This window comes from Hyperolius riggenbachi, chromosome 8 (genome assembly GCF_040937935.1).
Source record: "Hyperolius riggenbachi isolate aHypRig1 chromosome 8, aHypRig1.pri, whole genome shotgun sequence".
Taxonomy (NCBI): domain Eukaryota; kingdom Metazoa; phylum Chordata; class Amphibia; order Anura; family Hyperoliidae; genus Hyperolius; species Hyperolius riggenbachi.
In genome coordinates, this window is record NC_090653.1 from 63186103 (window position 1) to 63200910 (window position 14808).

General features: G+C 42.5%; 1 protein-coding gene across 4 annotated transcripts in view; it reads left to right on the top strand.

Moving 5' to 3' along the window:
- LRFN1 (leucine rich repeat and fibronectin type III domain containing 1) overlaps window positions 1–14808 on the top strand; it is a 285615-nt gene that overhangs the window by 249526 nt on the left and 21281 nt on the right. For all 4 annotated transcript variants that reach the window (XM_068250477.1, XM_068250478.1, XM_068250480.1 and 1 more), the window contains one exon: window positions 13278–14676. In XM_068250477.1, coding sequence (XP_068106578.1) covers window positions 13298–14676 — 1379 coding nt within the window. In that variant the 5' untranslated portion in view covers window positions 13278–13297. The remainder of the gene's footprint in view (window positions 1–13277; window positions 14677–14808) is intronic.

The window sequence follows — 14808 nt, forward strand, 5'->3', positions numbered from 1 at the left end:
TGCAAGGGACATCGCTGCTTATAAGGAACAGTTGACAATGTGTGTGATCGTTGCAGGCGCAATTAGGAGGGTGGAGAAGAAGCAAACAAGCACTTAGCGATTCCATCGATGCCCATTAGATGGCATAGCAGAGCGCAACTAGGCAGGGACCAGAACCACGTTTGCCTTCTATCTACAGCACTGATCTGCTTTTAACCTCAGCAGTCTAATCTCATTGATTTTCAGACAGTAAAAAGCTTCTTCCCGTCCCCTACGGAATACATTTCCCGTTCATCAGTAACCTAAGAGATCTATACATACAGAGTGAACACAGGAGGGAGAGGGGGGGGAGGGAGGGACGGCTGATGGAAACAGTATACAAAACATACCCACAGAGCGAGACTATAGGACAGGGTTACATAATCCGTCACCCGCTGTGCCCTTATGCCCACAACACAACCAGCTGGTCTTTATTTACTTTCAGGCCTGGAGACAGCGAGTGAAAAAAAAAAAAAAAAAAGACAGTCTCAAAGTATACAAACCCAAAATGTGCTATTTCATCAAAATAACATGTTGCTACAGTATACCAAAAAACTTTCAAAAAGCTCTTTGGACGCAAAAAATAGGAAGGAAAGCGCATTTTTAAAGAGACTCCGTAACAAAAATTGCATCCTGTTTTTTATCATCCTACAAGTTCAAAAAGCTATTCTAATGTGTTCTGGCTTACTGCAGCACGTTCTACTATCACTGTCTCTGTAATAAATCAACTTGTCTCTCTCTTGTCAGACTTGTCAGCCTGTGTCTGGAAGGCTGCCAAGTTCTTCAGTGTTGTGGTTCTGCTATGAACTCCCCCTTCCAGGCCCCTCTTTGCACACTGCCTGTGTATTATTTAGGATTAGAGCAGCTTCTCTCTTCTCTCTTATCTTTTACAAGCTGGATAAATCGTCCTCTGAGCTGGCTGGGCTTTCACATACTGAAGAATTACAGACAAGGGCAAAGCTGTTTGCAGGAAGAAACAAGCAGTCTGAAACTTCAGTGCATGAGAACAGGGGGAAAGAAACACACAAATAATCTCTTGAGATTCAAAAGGAAGGCTGTATACAGCCTGCTTGTGTATGAATGTATTTTGTATGTGTGGACATACTGTACATCAACCTACTTCCTGTTTTGGTGGCCATTTTGTTTGTTTATAAACAAACTTTTTAAAACTGTTTTTAACCACTTTTAATGCGGCGAGGAGCGGCGAAATTGTGTCAGAGGGTAATAGGAGATGTCCCCTAACGCACTGGTATGTTTACTTTTGTGCGATTTTAACAATACAGATTCTCTTTAAGGAAGATTACCAATGAATCCTCCAACTTTTTTCATCTACATTCTGTAACCCTCATCCAGTGGTGGACAAAACCAACAGTGGGCCCCTGTGCAAAATAAATGTAGTAGGCCTCATGCGAGTGGTTGTGGTCTTTAAAGAGACACTAAAACTAAAAAAAAAAGATATAATTAATTGGTTGTGTAGTACGGATAATTACTAGAACATTAGTAGCAAGGAAAATATTCTCATATTTTTATTTTCAGTTATATAGTGTTTTTTTATAACATTGCATCATTCTCTAATATTTGCAGTTTACACACTACATTCTAAATGATTTTACAGAGCAGGCTAGTGAACTTTTGAACTGTTTTCTGCAGAGAAAAAGACGATACAATGACTGACTGTTGAGATAACAAGCTTCAGAAGACAGAGCTCTCTGCAACTTTGAAAGTCGTAGAGCTCAATGGCTCTTTTGCATAGATAACAACTGGAGTTTCTTAACTCTTCCTGTACTGGAAACAATATTAAACTCGTATCTCTGCTACTAATGTTTTATTTCTTAGCTGTACTACACATACAAATCATTATATCTTAATTTTTTTTCCGCTTCAGTGTCTCTCGTTAAAAGGACCTGAACTCTTGCATTGCCGGACTCCAAATTGCTTTTCCCTCCAAGTTGCTATGACTTGGAGGTGGAATAGTATTTAACGTGGCAGCAGGGTGAGCTGTCATTCGGGCGGCGTACTACTACATACGCAAGAAAACAGAGGGAAATGCACCCTGTATGTATTCAGAGAGAAGAGCCTGTCTAATCCCGCCCTCATTTGTAACTAATCACAAGAGTAATTTGATATATCCGCTGTGTCAGCACAGGAATTCGGCAGTCGGCAAATGTGTAAACACAGGATGTTAACCCTTTGTCTGCTTCCATGAATGCAAGACGTAGACACATTGCAGATTTATTGCAGGAGTTCTGACTTGCATGGGGGGCCTTACAGAGAAAAACTAGTGCAAGCTGCCGCACTGCACAGTGAACAAAGCCGTGGCAATAAAAGTATGTGCATTTGTGCTGCTGCTGTGCATAAAGGAGGGAGAGCGATGGGCCCCCAGGCCCCCCACCTCCCACCATGTGGGGGCTATTGTTACACCCATGGCACACAGCAACGTGTATAGTGTGAACGAGCCCTTAGTGCAGAGGCAGTCAAACACTACACAGTCCCTTATTCCCCACTGTCTAAACCGCCCACCCCAAAAGGTGGCATAATTCAAGGGGGCAGAAGTGGGAGGCAAGTATAGAGTATATACAGTAGAGTAGCAGGCAGACGCGTAGCTATGGGTGGGCAAGTATTTTTACTGCTGGCAGGTGATGTCAGTGACAGGAGATGCTGCTTGCTTTTTTGGCAGTTGGACACAGCTGTAAATAGTAAAACAGCTGTTATTTCCCACAATGCAATGATGTTCACAGACAGGAAACTGCCAGGACCATGGTCCTCACAGTTTCCGGTGGGAGGGGTTTCACCACAATATCAGCCATACAGCGCCCCCTGATGGCCTGTTTGTGAAAAATAATAGATGTCTCATGTAAAAGTGCGTATCAGCTACTGATTGGGATGAAGTTCAATTCTTGGTCACAGTTTCTCTTTAAAGGGGGGCACATTTGGCTATTTAAAGGGGGCACCCATCAGATTATCTGAATGAGGGAAGGGGGCACATTTGGCTATCTAATCGGGGGAATGGCTATACATACACAGCATTTACAGCATTGTACATTTGACTCCAAAGGGGGCACAAAAAACTGTCTATATCCCCGGGTACTGAAAACCCTAGCTGCGCCTGTGGTAGCAGGACAGAGGTGAGAACATCAGTACTGCTAAACCACATCGCAGCACTCTGCAATTTTATTTTACAAACACAAATGCTCAGAAAAGGATTTAAATGTATTGAAAATCTAAATTCTATATCTGTAATATGCAACTAAAAAAACAGCTGCCTGAGCCGGGAGTTTGACTCCTACAGAGAACATCAATGGCAGTGCCAAATTTAGAATCCCGCTAAACAAAACCGTATCCAAAATTCCCGCTGATCACTCAGGCCATTACAGATTATATGTTTCATAGCAAAAACAAATCTTTAGTAAAACAAGAACAAAGAGCGCAGGTCCTTAATGTGTTACTGTACTTATACTTGTGCGTGGTTAAGGTATTAAGAAGTGAGACTCTGAACAGTAATGCAATTCATTTGCACTCCTGATTTTACCTGCCTTTAGGCTTCTTGCACACCAAGACGTTGCATTAGGTGCCACGTTAAGGTCGCATAACGTGCACCTAACACAATGTATGGTGCTGCAAGAGCCGACGGTAGAGTGAGCCGCGTTAGGCGGCTCGAGTCCTATAATGTCTCCCAGAGTGGCACTGATTGGCCAGCGGGACCACGTGATGCGGAGCGAGACACTCCGCATCACGTGGTCCCGCCGGCCAATCAGCGCCCGCCAGTGCAGTGAATATTAAGTAGCCATGTGCGCGGCTACTGTAGCTGGCTCTCCCCGCCTCCTCTCCGCCCCCCACTGCGCATGTGCAAACAGTCTAAGGCGGCTATAGCCGCTCCAACGCCGTAGCATGCTGCACTTTGCACAGAACGTGCAGCGTTACATGTAACGCAACGTGGGCTGTGTGAACAGCCCACTTGTGTTACATTGCTGTGCGTTGGGGGAGCGTTACAGGCGCACTAACGTGCGCCTGTAACGTCTTGGTGTGTAAGCAGCCTTAAGGGACAACTGAAGTGAGAGGGATATGGAGGCTGCCATATTTATTTCCTTTTATACAATACCAGTTGCCTGGCAGCCCCTGCTAATCATTAATGCATCAGTAGTGTCAGAATCACACTTCTGAAACAAGCATGCGGCAAGTGGGATACATCTCTGACATAACATTCACTAAAAATGCGTTTTGCTACTTTTTATTACCCATACAGTTATCATATTTGCTTTTGTGCACAAATAATATTGTCTGTTTACAAATGAGGTCCCACAGTACAGTTTATCTGCTCTGAAAGCTGCCATTGCATTTGATTGCATAGCTGCTGTATTAATTTTTTAGCTAAATCTAGCTAGCGATCACTTCTCAATTGCATACATACTAGAAGCAGAGAGAGCTCAGTTTCTGCACTTTGCTATTGTTTACCAAATGCATCTGACAAAGGAATGTAAACAACAGATAATGTTATCACCTCTTTGGATGTGGCCAGAAGCTGGTCACTGAATGAGGCCCCATTCACACTTAGAAACGCAAAATGTCGGCGATTTTTGCCAGCGTTTTGTGGGAGTGATTTTTTCACGATTTCACGCAGAAAAATCACTGGACAGTGCAGCGATTTCTCTGCGATCGCGTTTAGCGCTTCTATAGCATTGAAACGCGATCACCGGGAAATCGCCTGAAAATGGTGCAGGCTACGCGTTTGTGTTTCGTGATTTTGTGGTAGTGTTTTTTTCATGATTTCACGCGGAAAAAAATCACTGGACAGTGCAGCGATTTCTCTGCGATCATGTTTAGCGCTTCTATAGCACTGAAACACGATCGCCGGGAAATCGCCTAAAAATGGTGCAGGCTAGGCGTTTGCGTTTCGTGATTTTGGGCGATTTGTGACAATTAGTGCAAATCGCTCAAGTAAGAACAGGCCCATAGGGTTTTATTACACTAGCGCTTTCGAAAGCGAAACGCAAAACGCTCAAGTGTGAATGGGGCCTTAAGGAGCTTTCCACTGAAGAACAAAGTGTTGTGTTTAACTGTTTGCATGCTGTTCTGCTACAATTTTTTTGTGTAGATTTTATGCTATAAATAATCTTTAGCAAAAGAGTGCACTGCTGAGTTTCATACCACTTTAAGTCAAACATCTGACCTGCCTATGTTTGTTCAGGGTCTATGAAAACAAGTATTAGAGGCAGAAGATCAGCAGGACAGCCAGGGAATCTGCATTGATTAAAAGGAAATAAATATGGCAGCTTGCGTATCCCTCTCACTTCAGTTATCCTTTAAAGATACTGTCACATCGCTACCATTGATCACAAGTGTAATTTGATCTCTCAGCTGTGTCAGCACAGGAATCTCGGCAGCCTTGGCAAAGGAGCTAATTTGTAAACACAGGAGGTTAACCCTATGTCTGCTCCCATGAAAGCAGGAAGTAGACACTACAGATTTATTGCAGGATTCTATCAGCTGTAACAAAACAATGTTTTTTCTGTAAAGGTTGTTATGCTGTTGCTTATCTTTTAGAGTAGAGAGGAAGATCTGAGTTCAGCTCTGCATTAAAGGATGCCTCTGCAGGATTAGTTAGGAGGGTTGCCATTGCTAACTTTGCAAAAATAAATAAATAAATCTAATGCTACTTCCCTAGATGTCATGGAGATCCATTGACTTCAGTCTTCAGTCGGAGTCACTAAGGCCTTGTTCACATTGCGCTCGGCTCGCGTGTCCATCCGTGGTGGACTTTTTTTGCGCGTTTTTTTAAAATGTTTTCCGTTGATTTTCTGCGCGTTCGCTCGTTTTTGTGGGCGTTTTTGCAGAGCGCTTCCGTCTTTTGATCCGAAAAAAATCCAGAAAAAATTACAATACAATTAGTGAGCACTTTGCGGTTTTCCTATACCTCCCATTGAGGCAAATCGCCTCAAAAATGGCCCCAGCAACGCTTTTCTAAGGGGATCGCAAACGAACCGCTCAGATATGAACTCTCTCATAGAGAATCATTGCATAAGTGCTTTCAGGGCGATTTTGAAAATCGCCCGTGCTTAAAATTTTACAAAAACGCCTACCATGTGAACAAGGCCTGACTTAGATTTATTACCCAGTAAAACCAGAATTATTTGAACTGCATACTTGTGCCCAATCAGTGACCAGAAACTATAGAGATCAGAACATCTGCGTGACACCCAGGAAAGTAGCATTTGCAGTACAGTTCTGCAGTGGAAGCCTCCGTACTTTTTCCAGAGCGTTGCCTTTGAAGTGGACCTGAACTCTTGCACAGGACAAGGAAAGGAAAGCACAGAGAAATCTACCCTGCCTGTGTTTAGAGAGAAGAGCCTGTCTTAATCCTCCCTCATCTGCAACAAATCACAAGTGTAATTTGAGCTCTCAGCTCTGTCAGCTCAGAAATTCGACATACTCGGCAGACACAGCTAGTATGTAAACACAGGATGTTAACCTTTTCTCTGCTTCCATGAAAGCAGAAAGAAGACACTCTTCAGATTTATTGCAGGAGTTCTGTATGTAACAAATGAATGTTTTTCTTTAAAGCAGGTCTAAAGTGAAAAAAAGCTTGATCTAATGAATTGTTGCAGCTTGCAGCTTTAAAACCACACTCTGTATTTTAAGATATAAAACAGAGCAGAGCTAACGACCCTTTGAACTTTCCTGCAGTAAAATCTTATCTCAAGCTGTCTCTCACTGTTTCTTGGTTGTTTAAGTGCTTCAGCTCTTTTGCATAGATAACAACTGTACTGGAAAACATTACGAGACTCTTTTATTTGCTATTAAGGTCCTATTTCTTAGCTCTACTACACATACAGTTCATTATCTCATAAGCTTATTCCCACTTCAGGGTGAAAGTGATCTAAGCAGCTCCTGGCTTCAAATAGCTGAAAGGGCTGCCATGTTTCAGGAGTTCAAAAACTCCTGCTGCTTTTACAATGTATAATCCAGGCTAGGTGTGAAATTCTTTAAGTGTGTCTTATGTTTTCTGTTTGAAGTACAATGGGGAAGGCTCAGGGTTTGTTTGTGGTCAATTAAGTCTAATGAGGTGATTTCTTATCAGCCTTCCATCATCTGTTGATGATCTCTGTCCGCAGGTCCTTTCACATACGCAAGAAGTGTGTATTTTAACCCTTAAATGTAAAAAGAGGACGTAAAACGAAAGGTTTTTTTTAATAATAAACCACATTTTTAGAATGCATTTTTAATTTGCTATGGAGCTGCACTGGGTGTTAAAAATGATGCTTGGTTCACTTGAAGTGAAAATAAATGTATGACATAATGAATTGTATGTGTAGTAGAGCTAAGAAATAGAATATTCGTAGCAAAGAACAGAGTTTCAAATTGTTTCCAGTACAGGAAGAGTTAAGAAACTTCATTTGTTATCTATGCAAAAGAGCTGCTCTGAACTCTCCTACCCAACTTGGGTCAGAGAAAGTCCTAATTTCTAAAGCACTTATACATCAAAGTAACAGTGAGCCACAGCTTCAGATAAGGTTTTACTGCAGGGGAGTTCAAAGGGTGATTAGCTCTGCTCTGTTTCATAGTTTCAAATACAGTGTTTGGTTTGTAATTGCAAATATAACAGAATTCTGCAATGTTATATAAAAAAACAACTATATACCGGTAACTGAAAATAAAAATATGAGACTCTTTTCTTTGCTAATAATGTTCTATTAATTATCTGTACTGCACCTACAATTCATTATATCATACTTTTTTTTTTTTTTGCTTTAAAGCAAAACTGTAAATTCCTCAAAAAACAGTTTCACTTACCTGGGGCTTCCCTAAGCCCCCAGCAGCAGCCCCCCTGCGCTGGTCCTGCACGAGCCTCCGTTCTCCAACGCCAGGTACTTTCATTACCGCCGACTTGCAAGTTGACGGCAACTGCGCCTGCATGCTCCGTGCTTTGTGAAGCTTTCTTCGCATTCCAGTCCGCAGTGGCATCGTGCGCTAATAGCACAGGACGCTATAGCGGGCGGGAACACCAAGAAACTTTTCGTAGCTCGGGGCACGCAGGCGCAGTTGCCGTCAACGGTGGTAACTAAACTAGCTGCTGTGGGAGAACGGAGGATCGGGCAGGACCAACGCGGGACAGGATGGCTGCTGGAGGCTTAGGGAAGCCCCAGGTAAGTGAAACTGTTTTTTTAAGGTATTTACAGTTCCGCTTTAAAGTTTATCATGCTGTTGCTTTTCTTTTAGAGCAGAAAGGAAGTTCTGAGTTCAGGTCCACTTTAAGAAGACTCTGCCTTTAGCAGCTTGTTATAGACATGTATAGACTCTCACACTCTTACTGATCACTTATGATTGGTGACTATTGAGTTACTGTAAATAATCTATATGTGTAATGAGTCTAATTAGCTTGCTAATCAGTCTTCCTGTGAGCCAGGCCGTGGGAATTCTGAGTGGAATACTGACAGAGTGAGGGAGAGCTGGGCTTTGCCAGTAACTGAGACATGACAGGCGATATGTTTTACTGCTTCATCACTGATCGATATCTGCCAGTATGCCTGAATGCAGCGGGAGGACAGCCATCTTGGATTCCCAATAATCTTTTGCTTACACTTGAAATATGAGAAGAAAGGAGAAATATTTAAGTATAATTGTCAGCCAGCCATGCATTTCTTTGTAATGACATCAGGCCATTATTAAAGGGGAACTTTGAGGAAAAATGTACATTAAAAGACGCTTTACTTATATCCCACTCCTGTACTTAAAGAGGAACTGCAACCCAGGATAAAATGTCATCCCAATCAGTAGCTGATACCCCCTTTCCCATGAAAGCTTTACCTTTTTTTTTCAAATAAATCATCAGGGGGTCTGTGTGACTGATATTGTGGTAAAGCCCCTCCCACAGTGTGATGTCATGACCATGGTCCTGACAGTTTCCTGTCTGTGAGCCTTGTTGCATTGTGGGGAATAATAGCTGTTTCCAACTGCCAAGCAACCAGTATCGCCCTCTGTGTATCTATATATATAATAGAGTAAGTGCCTAAACCTTCAAGCAAGAAGAAGAAGTATTGCCCTGCCCCCAGGGCCGGTCCAAGCAAGAAGAAAGGGCTGGTCCAAGCAAGAGGAAGAAGTAGTGCCATATCAAAGAAAGGGCGAAGAGGGATAATTTGCATATTCAGTAGCAGTGCATTGTGGGTAACCACAAATGTTCGCTTATAGCTGAATTATTGCAGATTTGCTTCTGTTTTAAGAAGGCAAATTACACCAAGCTTTGCTTTTTTTTTTAGTAGGAGGGCTTTTTGGTCCCTTTTATCCCCCTATACATTCTTAGTAGTTTGGGTCACCCTGAGCTGCTTGGTTACTCTGTTGTACTGGTCCAAGCCCTATCTCACACAGCCTTATCAATCCCTGCTTTGTACTGATGAGGATCAAAATTCTGAAATAGGCTGGCACATGTGGGTTTGATATAACTGTGTAAAATTTAAAGCTATAGACTTGCTATACACCAGCGGTTCTGGATGCTTGCTTGACTTACCAAAAGTGAAAAGGAATATTTTGCATATTTAGTAGCAGTGCACTGTGGGTAACCACAAATGATCACTTATAGCTGAATTATTGCAGATTTCCTTCTGATTTAAAAAGGCAATTACACCAAGCTTTGATTTTTTTAGTAGAAGGTCTTTTTGGTCCCTTTTATCCCCTATACATTCCGAGTGGTTTGGGTAACCCTGAGCTGCTTGGTTACTCTGTTGTACTGGTCCAAGCCCTATCTCATACAGCCATATCAATACCTGCCATGTACTGATGAGGACCAAAAGTCTGAATCAGGCTGTCACATGTGAGTTTGATGGCTGTGTAAAATTTAAAGCTATAGGCTTACTATACACCAGTGGTTCTGGATGCTTGCTTGGCTTACCAAGGGTGAAAAAAGGGATAATTTGCATATTTAGTAGCAGTGCATTCTGGGTAACCACAAATGCACACTTATAGCTGAATTATTGTTAACATTTAGTAAAATTTAAGCGTGGGCGATTATCAAAATTGCCCTGAAAGCGCTTGTGCAATGATTCTCTATCAGAGAGTTCATATCAGAGCGGTTCGTTACGCGCTTTAAAAAGCGGTGCTCGAACCATTTGTCAAGCGATTTGCCTCAATGGAAGGTATAGGTAAAACGCAAAACGCTCACAAAATCGATTTGGCAAGCGATTGCGTGATCTTTTTTTTTTCTTTTTAGATACATTGTATTTATTTTTTTCGGATTTTTTTCCAGATCAAAAGACGGAAGCACTCTGCAAAAGCGCTTACAAAAACGCCCACAAAAACGAGCGAACGCGCAGAAAATTGCCGGAAATCGATTAAAAAATGCAAAAAAAAAAGCCCACCGCGAATGGACAAGCGAGCCGAACGCAATGTGAACAAGGCCTTAAAGTTGCTCTTTAAATCTCAGGTTTTAAATGATCAGAGTTTTATTTAGTATTTCCGTAAATTGTAATGAATGTTTTTTCCATAAAGGTTATCATGCTGTGGCTAATTACGCTCCCCGTTTCTGGGATCAAGTATTCAAGTGGTCGAGCAAAGCAGCACTCCAAACACTAATAGTAAAAAATGCAGAAAAATCTCATTGTGAAATTGTTATGCGTACTTACTAAATCAATACATGATAAATATCCCCCTATGTGTGCTGACAGGACCACAATAACAATAACTGTTTAATACACAGAGCCAGTAAGAATCCATACGGTCGCACAGCGTAATACCATATGTCACTTTACTGAATCTCAAATAATAATCCATTACACTCTCCAAAGTGTATTTATAGCATTAAAAACATGAAAAAAAACAACAATGCACCATATTAGCAGCAGAAGTCGGATGGTGTATTAATGAATGATCCAAACACCAGCGTAATACTCAAATAATCATCAAGCATCTGTTAATATTACACCAAGTAAGGATCACTGGGAGCCTCTGAGGTATGAAACTCCGCCTTTATAAAGTGCAACTTACACCAGCAAAGATGGGTAAGATGAACACAGTAAACAAGAGATAAAAGAAGCGAACAGCTCCACGGGGGAGAGAGGGAAGTACGGAGAATTATGTAATTAGGATAGCATTAGGTGCTGTTCTAAAAGAAAGCTATAATAAAAGTAATTATGAGTCATGCAACAGCCAATATTATGACTAGAGAGAGCTACCGTAAGTGCCTACAAAACATTTACTTTAAAGGATAACTGTAACAAGGATTGAACTTCCTCCCAATCAATAGCTGATACCCCTGTTCCATTGAGAAATCTTCACCTTTTCTCGCACAGATCATCAGGGGGGGTCTGTATAGCTAATATTGAAGTGAAACCCCTCCCACAGTGTGATGTCAGGACCTAAGTCTTGACAGTTTGCTGTCTGTGATCCTTGTTGTGTTCTGGAAATAACAGTGCCAAGCAGCCAGCATCTCCTTCTGTGCATATGTTACATAGTTACATAGTTATTTGGGTTGAAAAAAGACATACTTCCATCAAGTTTAACCAGAAAACAAAGTACAACACCAGCCTGCTCCCTCACATATCCCTGTTGATCCAGAGGAAGGTCTAAAAACCATAACAAGGCATGGTCCAATTAGCCCCAAAAGGGAAAAAAAAATCCTTCCCAACTCCAGATGGCAATCAGATAAAATCCCTGGATCAACATCATTAGGCATTAACTAGTAATTGTAGCCATGGATGTCTTTTAACGCAAGGAAAGCATCTAAGCCCCCTTTAAATGTAGATATGGAATTTGCCATGACTACTTCCTGTGGCAATGCATTCCACATCTTATGTAAAGATGTATATCTATAAAAAAACAACCTTTTAGCCTATCGCATTGTTAGGGGTGTGGTTATAGATTATGGCAGTTGCTGCTGTCTGTTTTATTTTATTTTTTTATGTCTGCCAGTATTAAATATAGATGTGGATCAAACCCTATGAACAAGTTACATGGCGGAGGTCAATCATTTCTTGATTTCTCATCTATTTTTTAACTTCTCACTTTGCAATGTATTGATTTTTTTTCCCCTTTTCACTAAAGTTCCTCTTTAAGGTATTAGGATATGTGACTATCTGTGGGCGCTCTATCCATCTGAACAGAGGCGGCTTAGGTAAAATGGAACCCTTGGCTAAAATGAATGTCGGGTCTCTAACATTTTCGTAATGCACTGGCAGTGAACTTGTGACCTCTAAAGTCCCTGGCTTCTGGAGGCCATAAGTAGCTTGAGGCCCTGGGCATTTGTCTAATGTGGATGCCAAGACGGGTAACTATTACAGAACGCTCAGTTCTGTATATGGCCGTGTGAGGGGGACACTCAGGGGCACAGGCACGCCCTCAGAGCTCTGCGCCCTGAGGCCAGTGCCTCCTGAGCCTCTGCCTCGGCTGGGCCCTGAGTGTGGCCCTATGGAAGCACCAACCCTGCATCTGAATAGGGTGCCAAAGATAACGTTGCTGCTCAGAAGTGTTAGCACTGGACATCTGCCATCCCCAAAGCTGCAGGTACCAAGATTACACAGCATCAGCGGCGTAACTGGGGGTGGGTGGGGTAGTTCCTGTGACTGCAGGTTGCCCAGAGGTGTGGGGGCCCAACCACTAACCTTCCCTTTCTCTTATACTCCATATCAGGTCTTTGTGTGGCTACACATGTAATGGGTATGGAGATCCTAATGGCCACACTTTTTTATGAGCCTTGAAAGATGGGCCCCCAGGCTATGAGGGTCACCAAGAAGAGGCAAAGGAAGGGTTGTGAACATTAAGGGGCCCAATCAAAGTTTTGCTGGTGGGGCCCATGACAATTTGTAGTTACACCCCTGCACAGCATTGTCAATTTTAACTCGCCCCAGATAGATTCTACATCGTGATTGGGTGATCTCAGTACCAGGAATTTACGATAGTGTAGCTGTTGGGGGTCAGAATGTACCTAATGTTAAACGGATAGAATGCTTCTCTGCTTAGAAGTTCTAAACTGCATAATCTTATGGCTTTTTTTCCTGATTTCTTCTGCTAGAATTTTCTCCTCCACTAATTAGATATGTGCATACTAATTATATAAATTCTTAATCCTTTATATCAGGAATTATCTCTTCTTATCTTTGAGGTGAGAAATTAGTGAGATGGAACAGTCGTTTTCTTAATAAACCTCTAGAGAGGACAAGGTCAACATTTCTTCCTTGTCTGCTGTGTAGCATTTTTTTTTTCTTTAAAATACGTGTATACAAGAGAATTAACAATCAGGATGAAATGCTAATACCTTTTTCCTTTCTCTTCTTCAGACTCTTTTGGCCAAGGGGCCATGGAGAAGCTGCTATGCCTACTGGTGATGGGAGCTCTGGGGTACTTTGGGAGAGCGCAGCATTGCCCCGGCCGCTGCATCTGCCAGGCTAACTCTCCAACCCTCACCATGCTCTGTGCCAAGACAGGACTTTTATTCGTTCCACCAGCTATTGACCGTCGGACAGTGGAGCTGCGACTAACTGACAATTTCATCACCATCATCCGGCGAAAAGACTTTATCAATATGACCAACTTGGTGCACCTGACACTGTCACGGAATACGATTAGCCAAATTGTACCGCTGGCATTCTCTGACTTGCGTTCTCTGAGAGCCTTGCACATGAACAGCAACCGTCTTTCAATACTAAAAACAGAGCACTTCCGCGGCTTGGGCAATTTGCGTCATCTGATTCTGGGCAACAACCAGATAAATTCTGTCCAACCAGGAGCTTTCACTGAGTTCCTACCGACAGTGGAAGACCTGGATTTATCCTACAACAACCTGATAGAGCTGCCCTGGGATGACATCGGACAGATGGTCAACCTAAACACATTGACTCTGGATCACAACCTCATAGACTACATTGCTGAAGGAACATTTACTATGTTGCATAAGCTAGTCAGACTAGATATGACCTCTAACCGGCTGCACAAACTGCCTCCAGACAACTTATTCCTCAGGTCTCAAGTTTTGGCCAGCTCGAGAGGCTCCAGTTCCTCTTTGGCCATCAGTTTTGGTGGGAACCCCTTACACTGTAACTGTGAACTGTTATGGCTTAGACGACTGACAAGGGAGGATGATCTAGAGACCTGTGCCTCCCCAGAACAGCTAACAGACAAATATTTCTGGTCGATTCAGGAGGAGGAGTTTATCTGTGAACCTCCCCTTATAACCCGACATTATGCCAGCAAATCATTTGTCATGGAAGGACAGGCTGTTAACCTCAAGTGTAAGGCAGTAGGAGACCCTGAACCATCAATCCATTGGATTGGTCCTGACGGGAAGCTCATCCACAATACTTCAAGGATAACAATTCATGAGAATGGAACTCTGGACATTGTGATTACCACACTGAAGGACAGTGGCTCTTTCACTTGTATAGCATCCAATGCGGCTGGGGAGGCCACTGCCCCGGTAGAATTGGCAATAGTACCACTTCCATTGTTAGTTAACAACACAGCACACATGAAGGAACCTGACCCTGGCTCTTCTGACATCACAACCTCCACCAAATCCGGCTTCAATGACACCAAGGGCCTACAAGATCGAAGGATTGTGGTGGACAAATTAAAGTCTACTTCAGTTGTCATCCAGTGGCCATCGGAGCGCCACATTCCTGGGATTCGCATGTATCAGATTCAGTACAACAGCTCTTTAGATGACTCTTTGGTGTACAGGTAAGATGCCCTTATTTAACACTGCCCATATTACATAAGTGTAACTGTATTAAAGCAGTGCTGTCCAACTCAAGTCCTCAAGGGTCAAGGTCCTACTCCTCACATACTTTTGGCACAGCTCAAATGACTTGA